This window comes from Peromyscus eremicus, chromosome 8a (genome assembly GCF_949786415.1).
Source record: "Peromyscus eremicus chromosome 8a, PerEre_H2_v1, whole genome shotgun sequence".
NCBI classification, from domain to species: domain Eukaryota; kingdom Metazoa; phylum Chordata; class Mammalia; order Rodentia; family Cricetidae; genus Peromyscus; species Peromyscus eremicus.
In genome coordinates, this window is record NC_081423.1 from 32,766,649 (window position 1) to 32,784,265 (window position 17,617).

At 41.3% G+C, this 17,617-nt stretch overlaps 2 protein-coding genes across 6 annotated transcripts in view; one reads left to right on the forward strand and one right to left on the reverse strand.

Moving 5' to 3' along the window:
• Window positions 1-415: 415 nt before the first annotated feature.
• Window positions 416-1,801, forward strand: Scgb3a1 (secretoglobin family 3A member 1). Its single transcript, XM_059269911.1, has 3 exons — window positions 416-558; window positions 1,171-1,406; window positions 1,778-1,801. Exons 1-3 carry the CDS (start codon window positions 504-506, stop codon window positions 1,799-1,801), a joined length of 315 nt encoding a protein of 104 aa, XP_059125894.1. The 5' UTR covers window positions 416-503.
• An 8,728-nt stretch (window positions 1,802-10,529) lies between these two features.
• Window positions 10,530-17,617, reverse strand: part of Cnot6 (CCR4-NOT transcription complex subunit 6) — a 46,671-nt gene continuing 39,583 nt past the window's right edge. For 4 of the 5 annotated variants that reach the window (XM_059270418.1, XM_059270415.1, XM_059270417.1 and 1 more), the window contains exons 11-13: window positions 15,290-15,492; window positions 14,284-14,492; window positions 10,530-12,810 (exon numbers count right to left, since the gene is read on the reverse strand). In XM_059270418.1, the coding sequence (XP_059126401.1) occupies window positions 12,657-12,810; window positions 14,284-14,492; window positions 15,290-15,492 (566 nt within the window). In that variant the 3' untranslated portion in view covers window positions 10,530-12,656. Of the gene's footprint in view, window positions 14,493-15,289; window positions 15,493-17,617 lie in introns of all 5 variants that reach the window. The other variant, XM_059270419.1, reaches the window with a different exon arrangement.

Here is a 17,617-nt window from a genome sequence, read left to right on the forward strand (position 1 = left end):
GGGACTAGGAACCTATAGCTCATTGAGATGTGGGGTCCTAAGGACCTTCTGATTTACGCTGTGCTCTTCAGGCTTCCAGCCCCAGAACCTGCATAACCATTCGGCCCTCTCATACCCGTGGGGAACCTGTTCCCACCAAGCATGGGCCCTAGACCTGGATTGTGGTTATGTTGAGGTGGTATCAGACCACAGTTTCTAGGTGTAGGCCTGGGTGGGCCCTATGGAGACAAAGCATATCCTCAGTTCCCGTCCTCAGGAAGAAAGGCCCAGCACTTGAGTTCAGGAGACCCTGCCAAGAGGAAATCCCCAGGACTGCTGAGGTGGGATGTGAAATCCTCCCAGGGTCCACTGACCAGAGGAGGAAGTTGGCTGAAGTTCTGCCTATTAGTTGAGCAAACAACACATTTCTCAGAAGGGCGAGGTTCCACCCCTGGATATATGAGACCCTCAGGAGCAGGCTCCAGAAGAGTGTCTTAGGAGCATCTTCTAAGTCTCATTCCACCATGAAGCTTACCACCACCTTCCTAGTGTTCTGTGTGGCTCTGCTCAGTGACTCTGGTGAGTTCCCTTGGAGCTTGGCATCTCCTATGGAGGGTCTGCCAGTTCCTGCTCTTTCCTGGCCCCTGCTCCAGCTGTTTTGCGCCCTATAGTCTCCCACTCTCGTGCACCAGGCTGCTGACGGGAGCTTTTCTAGCAGAAATGCCTCCAGAGGAAGCCAGATGCTCCTCCACTTACCCCTTCAAGGGTTTCCTCTTTTTCCTGTGCCCTTCAAAGCCTTCCAGCTGCCTCTCATGTGCCCACTCACTTTTGGCTTCTTTTCCCCACCCACCAGCCTGACGACTGAGTCAAAGGCCAGCCCTGGCTTGAGAATGCCCACCTCATCTGTTCTAAATCTGATTAATGTCCCCTTATTCATAAAGGCAGAGTAGGAATGTCCCCAACTCTGAAACCCTACCCATCTTCCTATGGCTCTCTCAGCAGCCATCTCCTCCCAGGGCCCATGATGAGGCCACCTTTCCTCACCTCTGTTGGTGTCTCCTTTGACACTGGGCAGTCATCAGTCAGGAAGTAGGTGTGTGGCTGTGAAGTCTCCCTTGGGTGCTGTCCCTGGAGGAGTTGGGTCTTCAGGATCCTTGAGAAGGCCTTAGATGGTCTCTTTTGTGTTGACAGGTGTTGCTTTCTTCGTGAACTCGGTGGCCAAACCTGTGGCAGAACCTGTGGCTGCCCTTGCCCCAGCTGTAGAGGCTGTGGCCGGGGCTGTGCCTAGCCTACCATTAAGCCATTTGAGCATCCTGAGGTTCATCCTGGCCAGCCTGGGCATTCCGGTGGATCCCCTTATAAAGGGTTCCAGCAAGTGTGTCACTGAGCTGGGCCCTGAGGCTGTGGGGGCTGTGAAGACACTGCTGGTAATGTGGGCATCTTCCCTGAATGGCTCTCCCTCCCTGTGTGGGTGGGTAACCCTCCCTAGTCACCTTCACAGTCATATAGGAAGCAGCCCGGTCTGTATCAGGGAACCTTTGCTTCCTGTTCTGCTCCAGGAAGCCATATCCTAACCAACCTGTGAAGAGCCCAAGGAGTTGTCAGGGTCTACCTTTCGCAGGCTGCCAGCAGGCCATGACACTTGTCCTAGGGCCCCCTCCCCATGGGCTTCACAGGAACCCTCCCCAGAACCAGCAGCCATGCCTTTCTGCCTTGAGGAACCTCGGGTGCCCAGGTCCTCTCCTCAGCAATCCTTGGTAGCAATGAAGGGCACTTTCACACTTGGCTTCTTTTCCAGGGAGCCCTGACAGCATTTGGTTGAGGTGAACCTGGAAGGACTCTGCCTGACAAGATGTACTCTTCAATGAAAGATGGAAACCCTACTGCTCACAACTTCCCTCTACCTTAATAAACATGGCTAGAGCAGCTTGCAGTTGATGTCTTCTTGCCTCAAAGCCAATCCCTAGAGGACGCCAAAAGCATCATGCCTCTTTCTGTGTATGGGGTGGGGGGCAGGAAGTGAGAGGGTGTTCTTATTTTCTGTGGTTTCTGGTATCTTTGCTCAGATATCCCAGTCTCTTCGATTTCCTCTAGTCTCTATTCTACCAAAGAGACCGTGATGGTCTGAACCTAATGTTCATGGAAAGGCCCCATAGAATGCTGACACTGATACCCGCATCAGGGGAAATACCCCAGTAAACTTCATTAATAACTGCGTTTTCCTTCCTGGGAAGGGCTTCACTCACTTCTTTGACTACCTACAAACTGAAGCTACTTGATCTTTTACACGAAAACACAGGGCTTGGAGTTTTCCATTCCTATAAGAATCATCAGGGATTTAAACTTTCCAGTGTTGGGAGGTGATAAACTCACAAACTGGAGTAAAGGAAAAGGCCACTTGGACTCAGATGAGGTTTGAACCTCACTTTCAACACACTGCCCCTACGACCATCAAAGGGTATGGAGCTTTGTGGAAGACACTGGTCTGAATAGTCCCCAAGGCTAATAAGATGAACTGTTTTCCATCTCTGGTGAAGCAGATGGGGACACTCTGACATGTCCTTGGATAACAATAACATGTCCAGACTCTAGATTGTCTGATAACCATGTCCTAAGTTGCCATGGGAACACTGTACACTACAGAAGCTCACCAGAACTGGGAGTGGGCAGGCTTATACCAGATAGAAGAGCCCATTCTGAGCCAGATCTGCTACCCTCCTCAACTTGTGGATTTTCCCCCCAGATGATGAGAAACGTTTAGAAGAAACCTTAGGACTGAAGCCCAAGACAAGCTCCTGCAGATTCCTGGGGAAATGCGACCAGCATAATCCTGAAGAGGCTGGTCCCCAGATCTGTTATTTGAGGAGTGTGGAGAGTGCAAAGGGGTGCGCTGTGTTGGATGCTGCAACATGTCACCCAGTTTCCCCTTCAAGAGGTCCTTTCCATAGCTGTCGGGTGTTGGCAACTGGTAGCACCTAGCTGAGTGGCTTTCTGAGAACTGCTCTCAAAGAACTGTGAGGTCACACTCTGAGGCAGAGGAAGCCTGCATTCTGGCTGACAAAGGATCTATGTATTTCTACGTCACCAGCTCTCTGGTGTAGCTCATAAAGACCTGGACGCTTGGCTTCAAGGGGGAACAAATCTGAAGGGTCTTCACAGGGTCAGGGTCTTTACACCATGGAATCATCCGAGGACTTTGTGACTCCATTACCTGGCAGCTTCCCCTTTGCCCAATATTAATTCCTTAATTGTTTTCCACACCACCACAGAATTGTTTTTAACAATGAACTGTTATTAACAGTGTGTGCAGTATTCTGGCTCCCCATTCACACAGGTGTTATCTATCTGCATCTTTCCCTTCCTTAAAAATTGTTTATGTGTTGTAGAATATATTTTAAGGTGTGTTTTGTTTATGTTGCGTTTGTTTAACTCTGTGAAGCTGTGTTACTTTGCCTGTCTGAAACACCCGATGGTCTATGTGACAGAGAACTGAACAGTCAGCCAGCCAGGGAGGAAGAGCAGTCCATGCTCATAACCAAGTTACCTCAGCAGCCCGCTTCATCTGTTCTGGCATCAGGGTAATAATACTGGACTCAGGCGAGGTAAAAAGTTCTCATCCTGTTTTAAATATTTGAAGAACTGAAAATTTCAAAATACAAGGATTTAAAAGAATGAATATTGATCCTTAAATGTCTGTTGGAATTTACCAGTGAAATCATAAGAAGGCATAGGCTCTTCTTTCCACGGGGTTTTTGTTTTGCATTTCCCATTACTAACTCAGTACCATTATTTGTTATATATCCACTCAGATTTTAAGTCTCTCCACCCTTTTTGAGATGTGTAACATTCTACAATATTCCACAGTAATCCTCTCTACTCTGTGAGGTTGTTAGTAATGTCCCTTTAGTATCTAATTTTAGTAACAACTTTTTTTCTCTTCTGCTGACTTGGACACTCATGAATTTCACTCATCTTTCCAAAGACACAACAAAGGCCAATTTTTATTTTCCATTTTCTATTCCTTATTCCACAATTCTCTGCTCTGCTTCTCATTCCTTCCTACTTTCTGCTTTGGCTTGTCTGGTTAGTAGACCGTTTTCTTTTTCTTTTTATTATTAAGAAATGTTCTATTCACTTTACATACCAACCACAAATCACCCTCTCTTCCCTCTTCCCACCCCCCAGCCTTCCCCCCCCCCACACTCCCCATCCCCACATTTTCCAAGTCAAGTTCTCCCATGGGGAGTCAGCAAAGCCTGGCACACTCAGCTGAGGCAGATCCGAGCGCCCCCCCCCGCGCCCCCCCCCCCCCCCCCCGCGCACCAAGGCTGTGCAAGGTGTCAAACCTTAAGCACTAGGCTCCAAAAAGCCCTCCCATGCACCAGGGATGGATCCCGATCCCACTGCCTGGGGGCCCCACAAACAGTTCAAGCTAAACAACTGTCTCTCGTATCCAGAGGGCCTAGTCTAGTCCTATGGGGGCTCCACAGCTATTAGTCCACAGTTCATGGGTTTCCACTAGTGTGGCTGGTCATCTCTACACGTTTTCCCATCATGATCTCAACATCCCCTGCCCACAGAATCTCTCCTCTCTCTCATCGATTGGACTCCCGCTGCCAACCCCACATCAGACAGAGGGCTGATCTCCAAAATATATAAAGAACTCAAAAAGCTAGACATTAAAATACGGAACAATCCAATTAAAAAATGGGCTACAGAGCTTAACAGAGAATTCTCAAAAGAAGAATTTCAAATGGCTGAAAGGCATTTAAGGAATTGCTCAACATCCTTAGTCATCAGGGAAATGCAAATCAAAACGACTCTGAGATACCATCTTAGACCTGTCAGAATGGCTATGATTAAAAAAAACACTGAAGACAGCTTATATTGGAGAGGATGTGGAGCAACGGGAACATTCCTCCACTGTTGGTGGGAATGCAAAGTTGTACAGCCACTCTGGAAATCAGTATGGCGATTTCTCAGAAAACTGGGAATCTACTTTAGGACCCAACTATACCACTCTTGGGCATATACCCAAGGAACGCTCAATCTTTTTTTTTTTTCTTCCTTTTTTAAAGATTTATTTATTACATATACAGTGTTCTGCCTGTATGTATCCCTGCAGGCCAGATGAGGGCACCAGATGTCATTACAGACGGTTGTGTGCCACCATGTAGTTGCTAGGAATTGAACTCAGGACCTCTGGAAGAGCAGCCAGTGCTCTTAACCCCTGAGCCATCTCTCCAGCCCCAGAATGCTCAATCTTACCACAAGGACACGTGCTCAACTATGTTCATAGCAGCATTATTCATAATAGCCATAACCTGGAAACAACCTGGATGCCCCTCAACCAAAGAATGGATAAAGAAAATGTGGTACATATACACAATGGAGTACTACTCAGCAGTAAAAAAACAATATCATGAAATTTGCAGGCAAATGGATGGAACTAGAAAATATCTTCCTGAGTGAGGTAACCCAGACTTAGAAGGACAAACATGGTATGTACTCACTCATAAGTGGATACTAGACGTAAGGTAAAGGATAACCAAACCACAACCCACAGCTCCAGAGAAGCTAGCTAACAAGGAGGATCCTAAGAGGGACACATAGTTAGCCCAGCAAAGGAGAAATAGATGAGATCTACATGAGCAAAATAGGAGTCGGAGGTGGGGGGATTAATGGAGGGCAAAGAATGGGGGATGAGAACATAAGGAAATGGGAGGGACAAGCTGGAACAGGGACAGAGTGGGAGAGCAAGGGAAGAGATACCATGATAAATGAAGACATCATGGGAATAGGAAGAGGCAGGGTGCCAGGGAAGTTCTTAGGAATCCACAAGGATGACTCCACCTTGGACTACCGGCAATGGTGGAGAGGGTGCCTGGACTGGTCTGCTCTGGTGACCAGACTAGTGAATACAACTGTCATCATAGAGCCTTCATCCAGTGACTGATAGAAGCAGATGCAGAGATCCATGGCCAGGTGCCAGGCTGAGCACCGGGAATCCAACCGTTTTCTTCTTTAATGCCTCTGTATCATAACTTCCCTCTATGCATTATTCTCACTGCATTCCTTGCTTCAATTTTTTTTCATTCATTTCAGAGAATGTTACTTTCCCTTTTCTTTGATCCACTGGCTATTTTGGTGTTAAGTTCCACTTATTCTTGAATTCCCCAACTTAATTTCATGCCACTAACTATAGACTAAATTTTCTATTAATTCAAACTATTCCATGTACAGTTGAAAAGACAAGCACTCTATTATTAGTCTCACACATTTATTAGATTTAGTTGGGTTACAGCACTGTTCAATTTCCTACTACCTTATATTCTGCCCAGTTTTTTTTAAAAATTATTTTATTTATTTATTATGTATACAGTATTCTGCCTGCATGTGTCCCTGCAGGCCAGAAGAGGGCACCAGATCTCATTACGGACAGTTGTGAGCCACCATGTGGTTGCTGGGAATTGAACTCAGGACCTCTGGAAGAGCAGTCGGTGCTCTTAACCACTGAGCCATCTCTCTAGCCCCCCAGTTTTGTTTTTGACATGGAGCCTTGTTACACTGTACAGTAACTGGTGGTGCTGGCCACTGACAGCCCAGCGTGAGTGTTCAAGTCTGACTGTTCAATCACCCACTTCCCCTCGTGTTGGCTTTAGTCCTAGTTTGGAGCTCTGTGGTCTGGTGTGCTCATCATTACAAGCAGCCCCTTAGTTTCTAGTAATGATTTGTTGTCTGACTGGCATGGCTACTTGCAACTAGTTATGTTTATGTGACATTTTTCATCTGTTTATTGTGAATCTACTTGTATCTTTATACAGACAGCTCCCATAGACAGCACATAATTATGTGGGTGCTATGGATCTGAACTCAGGTCCTCAGGCTCGTGAAGCAAGTACTTTACTCACCGAGCCATATTCCCAGCCAAGTCTTACTTTTTTTGGTTAGGTATTCATTTTTTTTTTAACCTGAAGAACTGACAGAATCAAGAGTAAATTGGGCAGTATGTACACCATATGCATGAGTGTCCTTGGGAAGCATTGTTCTCCCTGAAACTGGAGTTAAACTGTTGACAACTGCCATGTGGATAAAACTTAAAGCCAGGTCCTCTCCAAGAGCCTCTAATTGCTAAGCCATCTCTCCAGCCCTTCAATCAACTGACCTGTGGCACTAGCAATGTCTTGTACTTTACAGGAAACTGCTGGGCCAACTGCAAACCTTGCACTTTCCTAAGACACTTGGGTCCTTTTATCATTTTGCCACAAAAATTTCCCTAACAAGTCATCTTCCACCCAGTATACCATTCTCCTCCAGTGTAGTAAGAGCTCTTTTATAAAGCTGGATGACCTAGGAACCCATCTTGGGGTTTTTCTTTTTTAGCTTTCTGTTGGAAATCCTGGTTTCATATGATTATCATCTACTTCTTTTGTTTTTCAAGACAAGGTTTCTCTGTAACAGCCCTAGCTGGCCTCGAACTCAGAGATCCACCTGCCTCTGCCTGGGATTAAAGGCATGTGCCAACCACTGCCCATCATTACCTTCTTGACCACTAAAGTATTATAATACACATTTTGGAGAAAATATGCCTTTTATTCTACCATTTATATAACAAAGCCTTTCTTTTATTCTACTATAGTAAACTGTCATCCATGCAGATTTTTTGTGACATACCTAGTTTTCACTATGTTGTAATTAATAGCTCTGCATGCCCAAGTTCTGTATTAGAGCTGATTCTAACTTGCCCACACTTAACTAAAAGGAGTCTTAATACAAACACACATAGGTACTACTGTACTTTATACTTCCCTTCTACTACACTAGATATTTCCAGTGCCATCTGTACAAAATACTCAAATCAACTTTACAACGCTTTGGCTTTAGCAATACATGGCTAGAATTCAACTGACACTAATTAATGGGATGTTTATGTGCAATATAGATCAACAACATGGTAGTTCCCTACCTTGTACAATGCAAGAAACCCTAGAAAGATGAGCCAAGTGGCCAGAGAGATGGCTAAGCAGTTCAGAGCACTTGCTGCTCTTTCATGTCAGGAATCTCACATATACATACACATAAATTTTAATTTTTTTTTTCTTTTTCAAGACAGGTTTTTCTGTGTAACAGTCCTAGCTGTCCTGGAACTCACTCTATACCAGGCTGGCCTACAGAAATCAGCCAGCCTCTGCCTCCCTCCCGAATGCTGGGATTAAAGGTGTGCACCATCACTATCTGGCATGATTTTCCTTTTTTAATTAAAATTCTTTTTAAGCGATGCAGCAATAGCACACCCCTTTAATCCCAGCACTGGGAGGCAGAGCCAGGCGGATCTCTGTGAGTCCGAGACCAGCCTGGTCTAGAGAGCTAGATCCAGGACAGGCACCAAAACTACGCAGAGAAACCCTGTCTCGAAAAACAAAAAAAAATCTTTTTTTTTTAAAAAAAAATCAAGCTTCATAAATAAGAAAACCTATTTCACGGTGCCCATCAGAGTCAGATTTCAGGTTTAGAATAAAGTTTCAGGTTCTTAAAAGCCATGAGTGGCTAAGGCCAAGAGCTAATCCCTTACAGAAGAAACTACATTTAAAATCCTTGGATTGCTTCAACCTTCAAAGAGTTGCTGTTTTGTTTCAAGGTTTAATTTTGTGTGTGTGTATGCGTGGCATGGACATTTACTGCTCAGCTCATCGTCTTCCAAGTGAACCATACTGAAGCTGTTGGTCACTGAGTAGTCTCTTTACTTTCGTCTCTCCTCCACAGTGCTGCTTACAATGCTTCCAGAGTAAAAATCTCCTGCTCCTCATTCAATTCTTCATGTGGCTCATTACACCACTCACAGGATGAAGTTCAAACTTCCCATCATGTCCCAGCTGTTTTACTAGCGCTCTCCATGAGCTTGGACTACATCATATGCCAAACCCACCCATAGTGGCCATAGACAGTCCATAATGGATTTAATATTTCTGCTGTTCATCTGGGAAACAAGTTCTCAGTACTTTAAAATACAGCCACAAAGTCACCTCTCAACCCATGCAGGCAGTTGCTCGTTGGTGTGTGTGTGGCATTTACTGCAACAGGTTATAAGGGCCAACAAGGCACAGAGACTGTACCTGTAAATCTATTAACACCTGCAACTCAAAATGAGCATCAACGAAAAATAGCTTAACCCTCATCATTCAACAAGATAGATCAATGACACAGAGTCTGAGCCCAAAGGCTTATTAATTAGACTCACTCTGGAGCAACCTGGAGAATAGAGGCAGTAAGAGCTGTTGAAGTCTGCCCTGGGTCAGTCACACTTGCAGAAAAAAGCAGTTTGTCCAGGCAGGTCCAAAATAAATGTAATAGCTATGGGGTAGATTGTAGAGTGATTTGACTTTGCAGCTCATAGAAAACAAGAACACTGATATCTTGTTCACATGACTAGAAGTGCTGGAGACAGGGTTCTGACATCACTATTATCCAGCAGTTTCCCCATTTCCTAGGTACACAGACTGACTTGCAGGTAATACTCATTCGGAGAACTTAGAACCTGATGGGACAAATGTACTTACAAACAGCCCCCAAATCTGCAAAAAACGCTAGTTAAGAGCTATCTTTTACAATACCTACCTATTCTTCTAATATGTGTTAGGTTAAACTTGTGGTAGAGAACGCCTTTAATCCCATCGCTCTGGAGGGAGGCAGAGGCAGATCACAAGATCTCTAAAGAAAGTCTCTGGAGTATTTTTAACAGCTTATCTTAAAATCAATTTAAATCTGAATTGGATATACATTAACACTGCTACCTAAAAGCCCACTGATTAGAATGTATAAAGTATACTTAACTTTTACACTTATTGCTTTTAGCAAGTATTAGACATCAGGTTTATGTGGCATATGCTTACTCTAAGATCCTAACGTTTTCTCTTCAGTCTTCTGATTTTAAACATTTTTTTTCAGCATGTACACAAAGTTTATGGAAGTACTTCTTACTCCATCTGAAGACTGGAACCCATGATCGTCTTGCCTCAAGCCTCTAAGTATGGAAATAGAATTGTGTAATTTCTGAAAAGGAAATCCATGTTTTGTTTTTAAACTCTAAGCCCACATATGAAAACTTGGGAAATCAAACTGTTTAAAGGTTATACATGCAATAAAATTTAGAGATGTAAAAGTAAGACCTTTAATAATTATTATAACCCCAACACAATGTCTACTACTGTACTTAAAAGTGTTTATTTAAAATATACGTCAATGTCCTTCCATAACATGAGCCCATTTTTTTTATATCATGAGGTATATAACAACAACAACCCTAAATGCAAAAGGACCACCTATAACCTAAATATAAAACTAAACTTTGGCAAAGATGAGTGTCACAGAGAAGAACACAGCCAATTGGAAAAGGTGTTCCCACCATTTCACTGCACCACGCCCTGTTCCCACTCACTCCTCCCCTGTAATGGTGAGCTGTAACCTGCCCCAGAGGACTCTGAACTGTAATGTGCAGTCTCCTGATTAACACCTGCTTTGAAGCCTCAGTGCTACAGCTGTACAAATTACACTTTTAAAATATTTTAAACAGATATTGAATTTATTGGTTGGCTATGAGTAGGAAAATACATCGGTAAGGAAAAGAGACCCTGTATATAAATATAATACTAGCTAGTTACAATTTGACCAAGAAGATTCCACTGAAAAGAACAATAAAAGCCCTTGTTACCACCAGTTGATATGGTGTAAATTCAGCTTCTCATCACCCTTATCAAAGAGCTGCCTATGCAGATGTGACATTCTTGAGCTTAGTGCAGATAGTGTGCTGGGTTTTGTTACATGAATGGTAAACAAGAGTTAGTCCAGTGCATTACACAATATAATGTACTGTGGATAAAGACTATTTTAGACACTACATCAACATACCATTTTTTAAGATTTATGTAACCAAAAGGAACAAAGAGAACATCTTAAAATACTGCTTACGGTTGGAGGACACCTGCTTATGTCCTCTAAATTATCTGCAACACCTGTACTGGATATTGTGACTGACTCATCCCAAGACAAACTCCTAATTGTCTTGCCTGGGTTGGCTTTGTCCTATGACATGACCACCAAACTTAAAAGTCATGATGGAAACGAGTTCTGTAGTTTAAATAGTGAAAAAGTGGAACTCTAAACCATGAATGTTATTGGAAAATGGAATCTTAAGAGGTTTCAACTATAATTTAAAGATTTAGAAGTGCATTCTACCCAATTTAATTATGTCTTTAGGTTTCAAAGTGCTAATACAAAATAAGCTTTCCTGGTTGTCACCAAATCAAATCAAAGTACAAACAAAAACAAATTTCTTGGAGATGTTCTTCTGCCTGTGTTCTGGGATTATTAAAGTTGCAGCAACAATTTACTTCTACAACTTCAATTTATACTATGCCATAAATTAATTTCAATGAACATTTAAATTCTCAAAGCATAAATAATTACCAGTACTGTATGTAAACTGTGCTTCAAAAGTTTTACAAGGATTTGAGTGCCTCCAATCTTCTCATCTTTAGAACAGGAAACATATTCCAAACATTTTGTAAAACACTAAGATGTATTTATCAGCAAGAACACTGAAATTACATTATAGCAAAACATTACATATATTTATTACAGAATTTTTCAAAAATAATCTACATTATGAAAACAGACTAGTTTTATGCATTTTAAGGAGTATAGGTTCTTGGAAGTTATTTTGGACACAAAGCATTTAAAACATAAAACCTTGCTTAACAAAAGTATCAGTCTATTTTGGTGTGAACATTTATTCTCTATAGATTCAAAATATTTTTCTTTTGAAGGTTATACTTGTAAATCTACACTCTCGGTCAACTTATCACTATCTAAACAAGGTGGAGATGTCCAAATGACCCACAGAATGCATTATGCCCAGAAGAGGCAAAACAAGTACTTCAAGACATAATAGGCAATTATATCTTACTATGCTGCCCCCAAATGCAAATATATTGTAGACAGTAATGAATACAGATGAAACGTTTTGTGTAAAGCTCAAACCTTTAGCATCTAACAAGTGCACTCTAGTTCCAGCATCCATGGAAAGAATACATCTTCCGGTAACAAATGTAAAAATGAGTAAGTGCTCTTCTCGGCTCCTCACGCCACGCTCTCTGGACCTGTGGTTCTCTAAGCAGGTCACAGGGAAAGTGGCTCCTCAGCCCCATCAGTCCAACCAGCTCCAGTTCCTCCTCACTGGAAATTGTCATGATGCACACTACCAACACAGTATTTATGAAAATCAAGTCAAACACATCTTATATTCACACTTTACAAGAGAAAGACAGAGAGACAGAGAGAAAGACACACACAGAAGAAACAAAAAGCCATTAGAAGTTATGTACTGGTTCTACACCAGTGTTGATTACAAACTGGACGTGTTTGGTGCCAACGTAACTTGAAAGAAGAGAAAACCCACAAACAAACAAACAAACAAACCCACCTTCATAATTAAGATTAAACACAAACAAAACAAAACAAAAACCTTAAAGGAAAAACAAGGTCCAAGACAGATTCAAGATCAAGACCTTTTACAGAATTTCTTAAAAAGAAAAAAAATTTCATTTATTTAAACAGCATGTAATTTTATTTCCTCTTAAAAACAGCATAAGCAATTAAATGTTTTCTCATAAAATTTTGAGTCATCCAAAATGGCTCAGTCTCTGTATAAAACTGTTACTACTCAACAGTTCATTTAGTGCCACGCGGCGTCCTTCTGCTCCACTGCCTGCAGTTGAAACAAAAGCAGCCAGACAAGTTCCCTCTGAATTCATCTGATTTTGAGAGAACCAACGACTGAGAACAGAACATATACAAGTTAACTTTGTAAAGTTAAAGGTGACTTTAATTTCTAATCTACTAATGGCACTATGGGCAAAATATAGGGTACAGTATAACTTTCATCTTGGTTGACATTAAAATTCCTTAGTCACTTTAAAAATGATCCGAACAATTGTCTTAGGGAACCTGTTTGAAAAATGCATCTAATTTATACTGCTTCATAAACAGAAAATTACTCTTCTTTTAAAAAAGGAATGATTTTTTAAAAACATAAGAAAATAAGGAATACACATGATAGTGGTACTCTGGGTGCAATGGCACCAAGAAGCAGTGCTTGGGTCTGTGAGCAAAGACCCAGGACCCAAGAACGTGTTCCAGAATGTGCTATCCAACGCTTCACAACGAGGAAAAGCCACAGCTCATACAAAAGCATTTTCATAAAAGTCTCACAAATGTTAGTTTTTAAAAAATATAAAAGATGCACAGATTTTCTCTGCATGCACAGGCAGTGCTTGGTGAGAACAAATTTAGGCAGGCACAGTGGAGACAGAACAGAAAATGTCTCAGAAAGGACTTAGAAGCTGTACCTAAACAGCTGTAATTTTTTAACTTAAAAAGTTAAAGATTTAAAAATACCAGAATGTACATATGTCAACTATCATATTCCATAAATGCTTATAGATCAGCTTATCTGTCCTGGTAGAAAGTTTCCATAGAAATTCAGGAATTCATACATAAGTTGCCTCTGGTCCAAGAAAATATCCCAAGATCTAAGCAAACTTACATTTAAAGAGTAATGTTCTCAATTTAAAAATAAAGTAGTACAAAAGGGCTAACAAAACCCCAACAGTGCAAATCACTGCAGAGAAAGTCTGTTGCAACTTTGTTACCAGCTGGCCTTCAGAACATAGGACACAGGATTAAAAAAAACAAAACAAAACAAAAACCCCTTATAGCTTACAATTGTTTTCAAATTTGTTTTTTTTTTTTCTATTTAGTACAAAATTTCATAAATCAGGTCTTCTGCGGATCATATACAACCATAAAGGCTAAATTCAAATTCTACATTTTACAAAGAAGTCTGAAAAAAAAAGAGGAGTAAAGTCTGGAAGAGTGGTCTCTCATGTGACTACTGGCCTCAGAAAACAGTGCTGTGATTTCTGTGCAAACAGTACACTGCTCACACATCTTCCTATTTCAAGGCATGACAATATACATTGGAGAGAAGGAACAGGAAAATTACTGGTAACAAATTAAAAGATAGGTGTAAACACACCAGTCCCTGTCTAGCAGTATATAAAGCATACTGGGCTCAGAATTTGTCTGTTGCTAGCACCTGGCTTTCATACTATATCCTTTATCAAATAATCAGACTGAAAAATTAAATGATCATTGAGGAAAATCCCTAGTGGCCACACTCACTCCCCTATATTCAGGTTTTCATGAGTTTACAAGGAAATCTGAGGTCCTCTGAAAGTACTTGACTACCTCCTGCCAGGAAGGTGAATGCCATTAACTTGTGGCAGGAGAGGCAGTAAGAGCTCCAATTGTGCAAAAAGTGAGAAGTGGTCCGAGGGAATAAGTGGATGTGGGCAGCCGCTGATATTATTTTCAACTAGCCAATGGTGGTCCAGAGGTCCCAGGATGGCTAAAGTATTCAGCTGAGGTTTAGAATAGAAGATGTAGTCAATTATACCCTGAAAAACAAAAATAAAAATGATTATGGCCTAAGCAAGAAAACAAGAAAATCACAAGTGTTTTCAAGATATATCCTTAGAGGCAATTTGCTAGCTTGACGAAACAGTAGTATGTGTAACCCCTAGCGCCACATTAAAAAAAAAAAACAGAAAACAAACAACCCCACCCAAGTCAAACTCAGCAGAATCAACCAGTTGCAGCAGGTTTTCTCGGATTTCCAGCCCCCAAATCATGACATGGAGACTTATTAGCTCTGAATGCTCAGCCTTAGCAGCTTGTGCTCATTTCTAGCTAGCTCTTATAACTTAATTTAACCTGTTTCTCTTTATCTATGTTTTGCCTCAGGACTTTTTACCTTTCTTTCATTCTGTATGTCCCATTTTTCCTGCTTTCCTGGTTGGCCCCTGGCTCTCCCTCTTTTCTTCTCCCTTGAGCCTAAATTCCCCCCTCCTACTTATTCTCTCTGCCAGTCCCACCAATCCCTCCTCTGCCTAGCTATTGGTTGTTCAGCTTTTTATTAGACCAATCAGGTGACATAGGCAGGCAAAGTGAAACAGCAATGCACCTTTACAGAGTCAAACAAATGAAACATATCTTTACATTCTGCTAGGTTATCTAGAAAGACTAACAGTAATCACGTGGTTGTCTACAGAAGGAAGAGCAATGACCACTTCTGCCAGCAAGTTAAGGCTACTCAGTTCCAGCCAGAACACACACTGGTATTTAAGACTTAAGAAGTTACAAGACCTGCTAATAAAAAATAAGGTTTTGAAAGCTTATCAATCTCAAGACATACCTTGAAATCAAATGTGTAATTCGTGTAAGGCATCAGGCCATTCTCATAGGCACTCTTTAACTTGAAACCATGAGTGATCCTTCCATTGGTCATACCATTCTTCCCATTACAGCTGAAGTTTGTAAGACTTTCATTGTATCTCAGTTCCTTAAAGTCTTTATGATTTGTTTCTACTCCACCGGTGCTCAAATACTCTACAACACCTGAAGAGACAGAAATGCACTTGTATTTGTCAAGCACACTACACAACAAACAATATAATTTTAAAAGAGCATGTAATAGTTCAAAAAGCTACACAAGTTCTTATTCTCTAAAATGTTTTTCTTTCTTTTTTTTTATTTAACTTTATTTTATACGCATTGGTGTGAAGGTGTCAGATGCCCTGGAACTGGAGTTACAGACAGTTGTGAGCTGCCATGTGGTGCTGGGAATTGAACCTGGGTCCTCTGGAAGAGCAGCCAGGGCACTTAACCTCTGAGCCATTTCTCCAGCCCTAAATTTTTTTTTTTCTTAATTAGTCATAATTGGCCCAAATTAATTCTTATGTAATTACAGTACCCAAATATTTTACATTTTGTTTTGTTTAAAACTACCTGACAAATAGATGTGTCTTCTCAAATCCTTCAATGATTATACAAACGGCTGGCTAGAATATGCCTGCTAAACTTGAGATTATTTCCACTTTTTAAAAAAGATTTATCACAATCAATCAAAATAGTATGCAGGTTTCTTCATATCCCAAATTATCTACAAGGCTATGCAACGCTCTTTTGGGTTTTATGCATTATCTTATCATACTACCAAACTATGGAACAGAATGCCATCAAGTGAGAGAGTAACTTAACTATTTCTTAAATTCTTAACCATAAGGTAGGCTCTACAAGCATAATTTAATTTTTATTATATTACTTAGCAAGATTAGACATTTCCCCACAATGCTATTAGGAATCCTCCCCATCCCTCCGATACTTTGCAGCTAGAGGGCAGAAGAGATGTGGAGAAGTTGTCAGAGAATCCTCAGCTGTTCAGCCGCAGTGATCCCCAAACAGCATGATGGCCTGGAGCTAAAGAATTAGCTATCGCAGGGACTTTTTGTTGCCCTGAAAACACATTTTAAGTTTCTTCTTCATGGCTCTATCTACTGTGATATCAATAATGTAGTAACAAGTTCATCAACTATCAACATGGTGGTGTACAGTCATACACATAGGCAAGTCCAAAAGCACTGTGTGATAACAGTACAATCAAAGAGCTGGAACACATATGGATGGTCTGAGTTTGCTACTGAAAAGGATCTGGTTGATTCTCTATACTATCCACAGAAAAGTATTTAAGATCAGGCTTCTTAAATCTTTCTACATGACAAAAATCAAGAGCATTGCTTTTTTATGATCACCACATCTGTGTGATAAAAAGGTCTTAATTTCTACCTCAAATGTACTTTGTACTTTTTATAAAAGTTACCAGAACAAACAAAATTTGGGATTCTCTAATATATTGTTGGTCAAATTTAACTGTGATCATATTTTATCACAGGCTGGAATCGCAAAGAAGTTATCTTAACAGCTTTTTAGAGCCTGAATTACAAATGTCTTAGGGTTTAAAAACAAAACAAGCCGGGCGGTGGTGGCGCACGCCTTTAATCCCAGCACTCGGGAGGCAGAGCCAGGCGGATCTCTGTGAGTTCGAGGCCAGCCTGGGCTACCAAGTGAGTTCCAGGAAAGGCGCAAAGCTACACAGAGAAACCCTGTCTCAAAAAACCAAAAAAAAAAAAAACTGTTTTTAACAAGTTATTTCAAGTTATCAGCCTAGAGCTGGGGGTATGGTGACATGTGTCCTGTGGTTCTATCTATTCAGGAGGGAGGAGTTCTTGAGTCGAAGATCCAGTCTCAAAAGAAGGGTGAAGAATCAGGGAAGGAGATACACACAGAAAGAATGAGCAGTATCTACCATCACCGCCCTAGGTTTCTATACTCTTTCCCCCTTGACCATCTTAAAAAAAATTGTAAACCCTGTTCATGGCTGCGCTACAAAATGAATTTTCCTTTAGACTTAATTCTGGATTATAAAAACATACATTACAGGGCTGGTGAGATGCCTCAGCAGGTGAAGGGACTTATCCTAAAAGCCTGATTACCTGAGTTCTATATTGAGAACCCAGGTAGGTAATGGTAGAAGGGGAGAATCAACTCCATAAAGTTGTTCTTTGATCCCCACACAAACCTTGACATGTACATGCATTTGTGAAAGTGCTTAGTATATGTGCACTTATACTAATTTTTTTATAAAACAAAGAAAAACTTGGAAAGTCAAAAAGCACCTATTCAT

Bases quoted from the DNA above. Each gene is read 5' to 3' on its own strand.
- Scgb3a1 (XM_059269911.1), top strand. From the start codon at position 504: ATGAAGCTTACCACCACCTTCCTAGTGTTCTGTGTGGCTCTGCTCAGT. The intron at 559-1,170 runs GTGAGTTCCCTT...TTGTGTTGACAG, and splicing joins GGCTCTGCTCAGTGACTCTG to GTGTTGCTTTCTTCGTGAAC. The intron at 1,407-1,777 runs GTAATGTGGGCA...CTTCTTTTCCAG, and splicing joins GGGCTGTGAAGACACTGCTG to GGAGCCCTGACAGCATTTGG.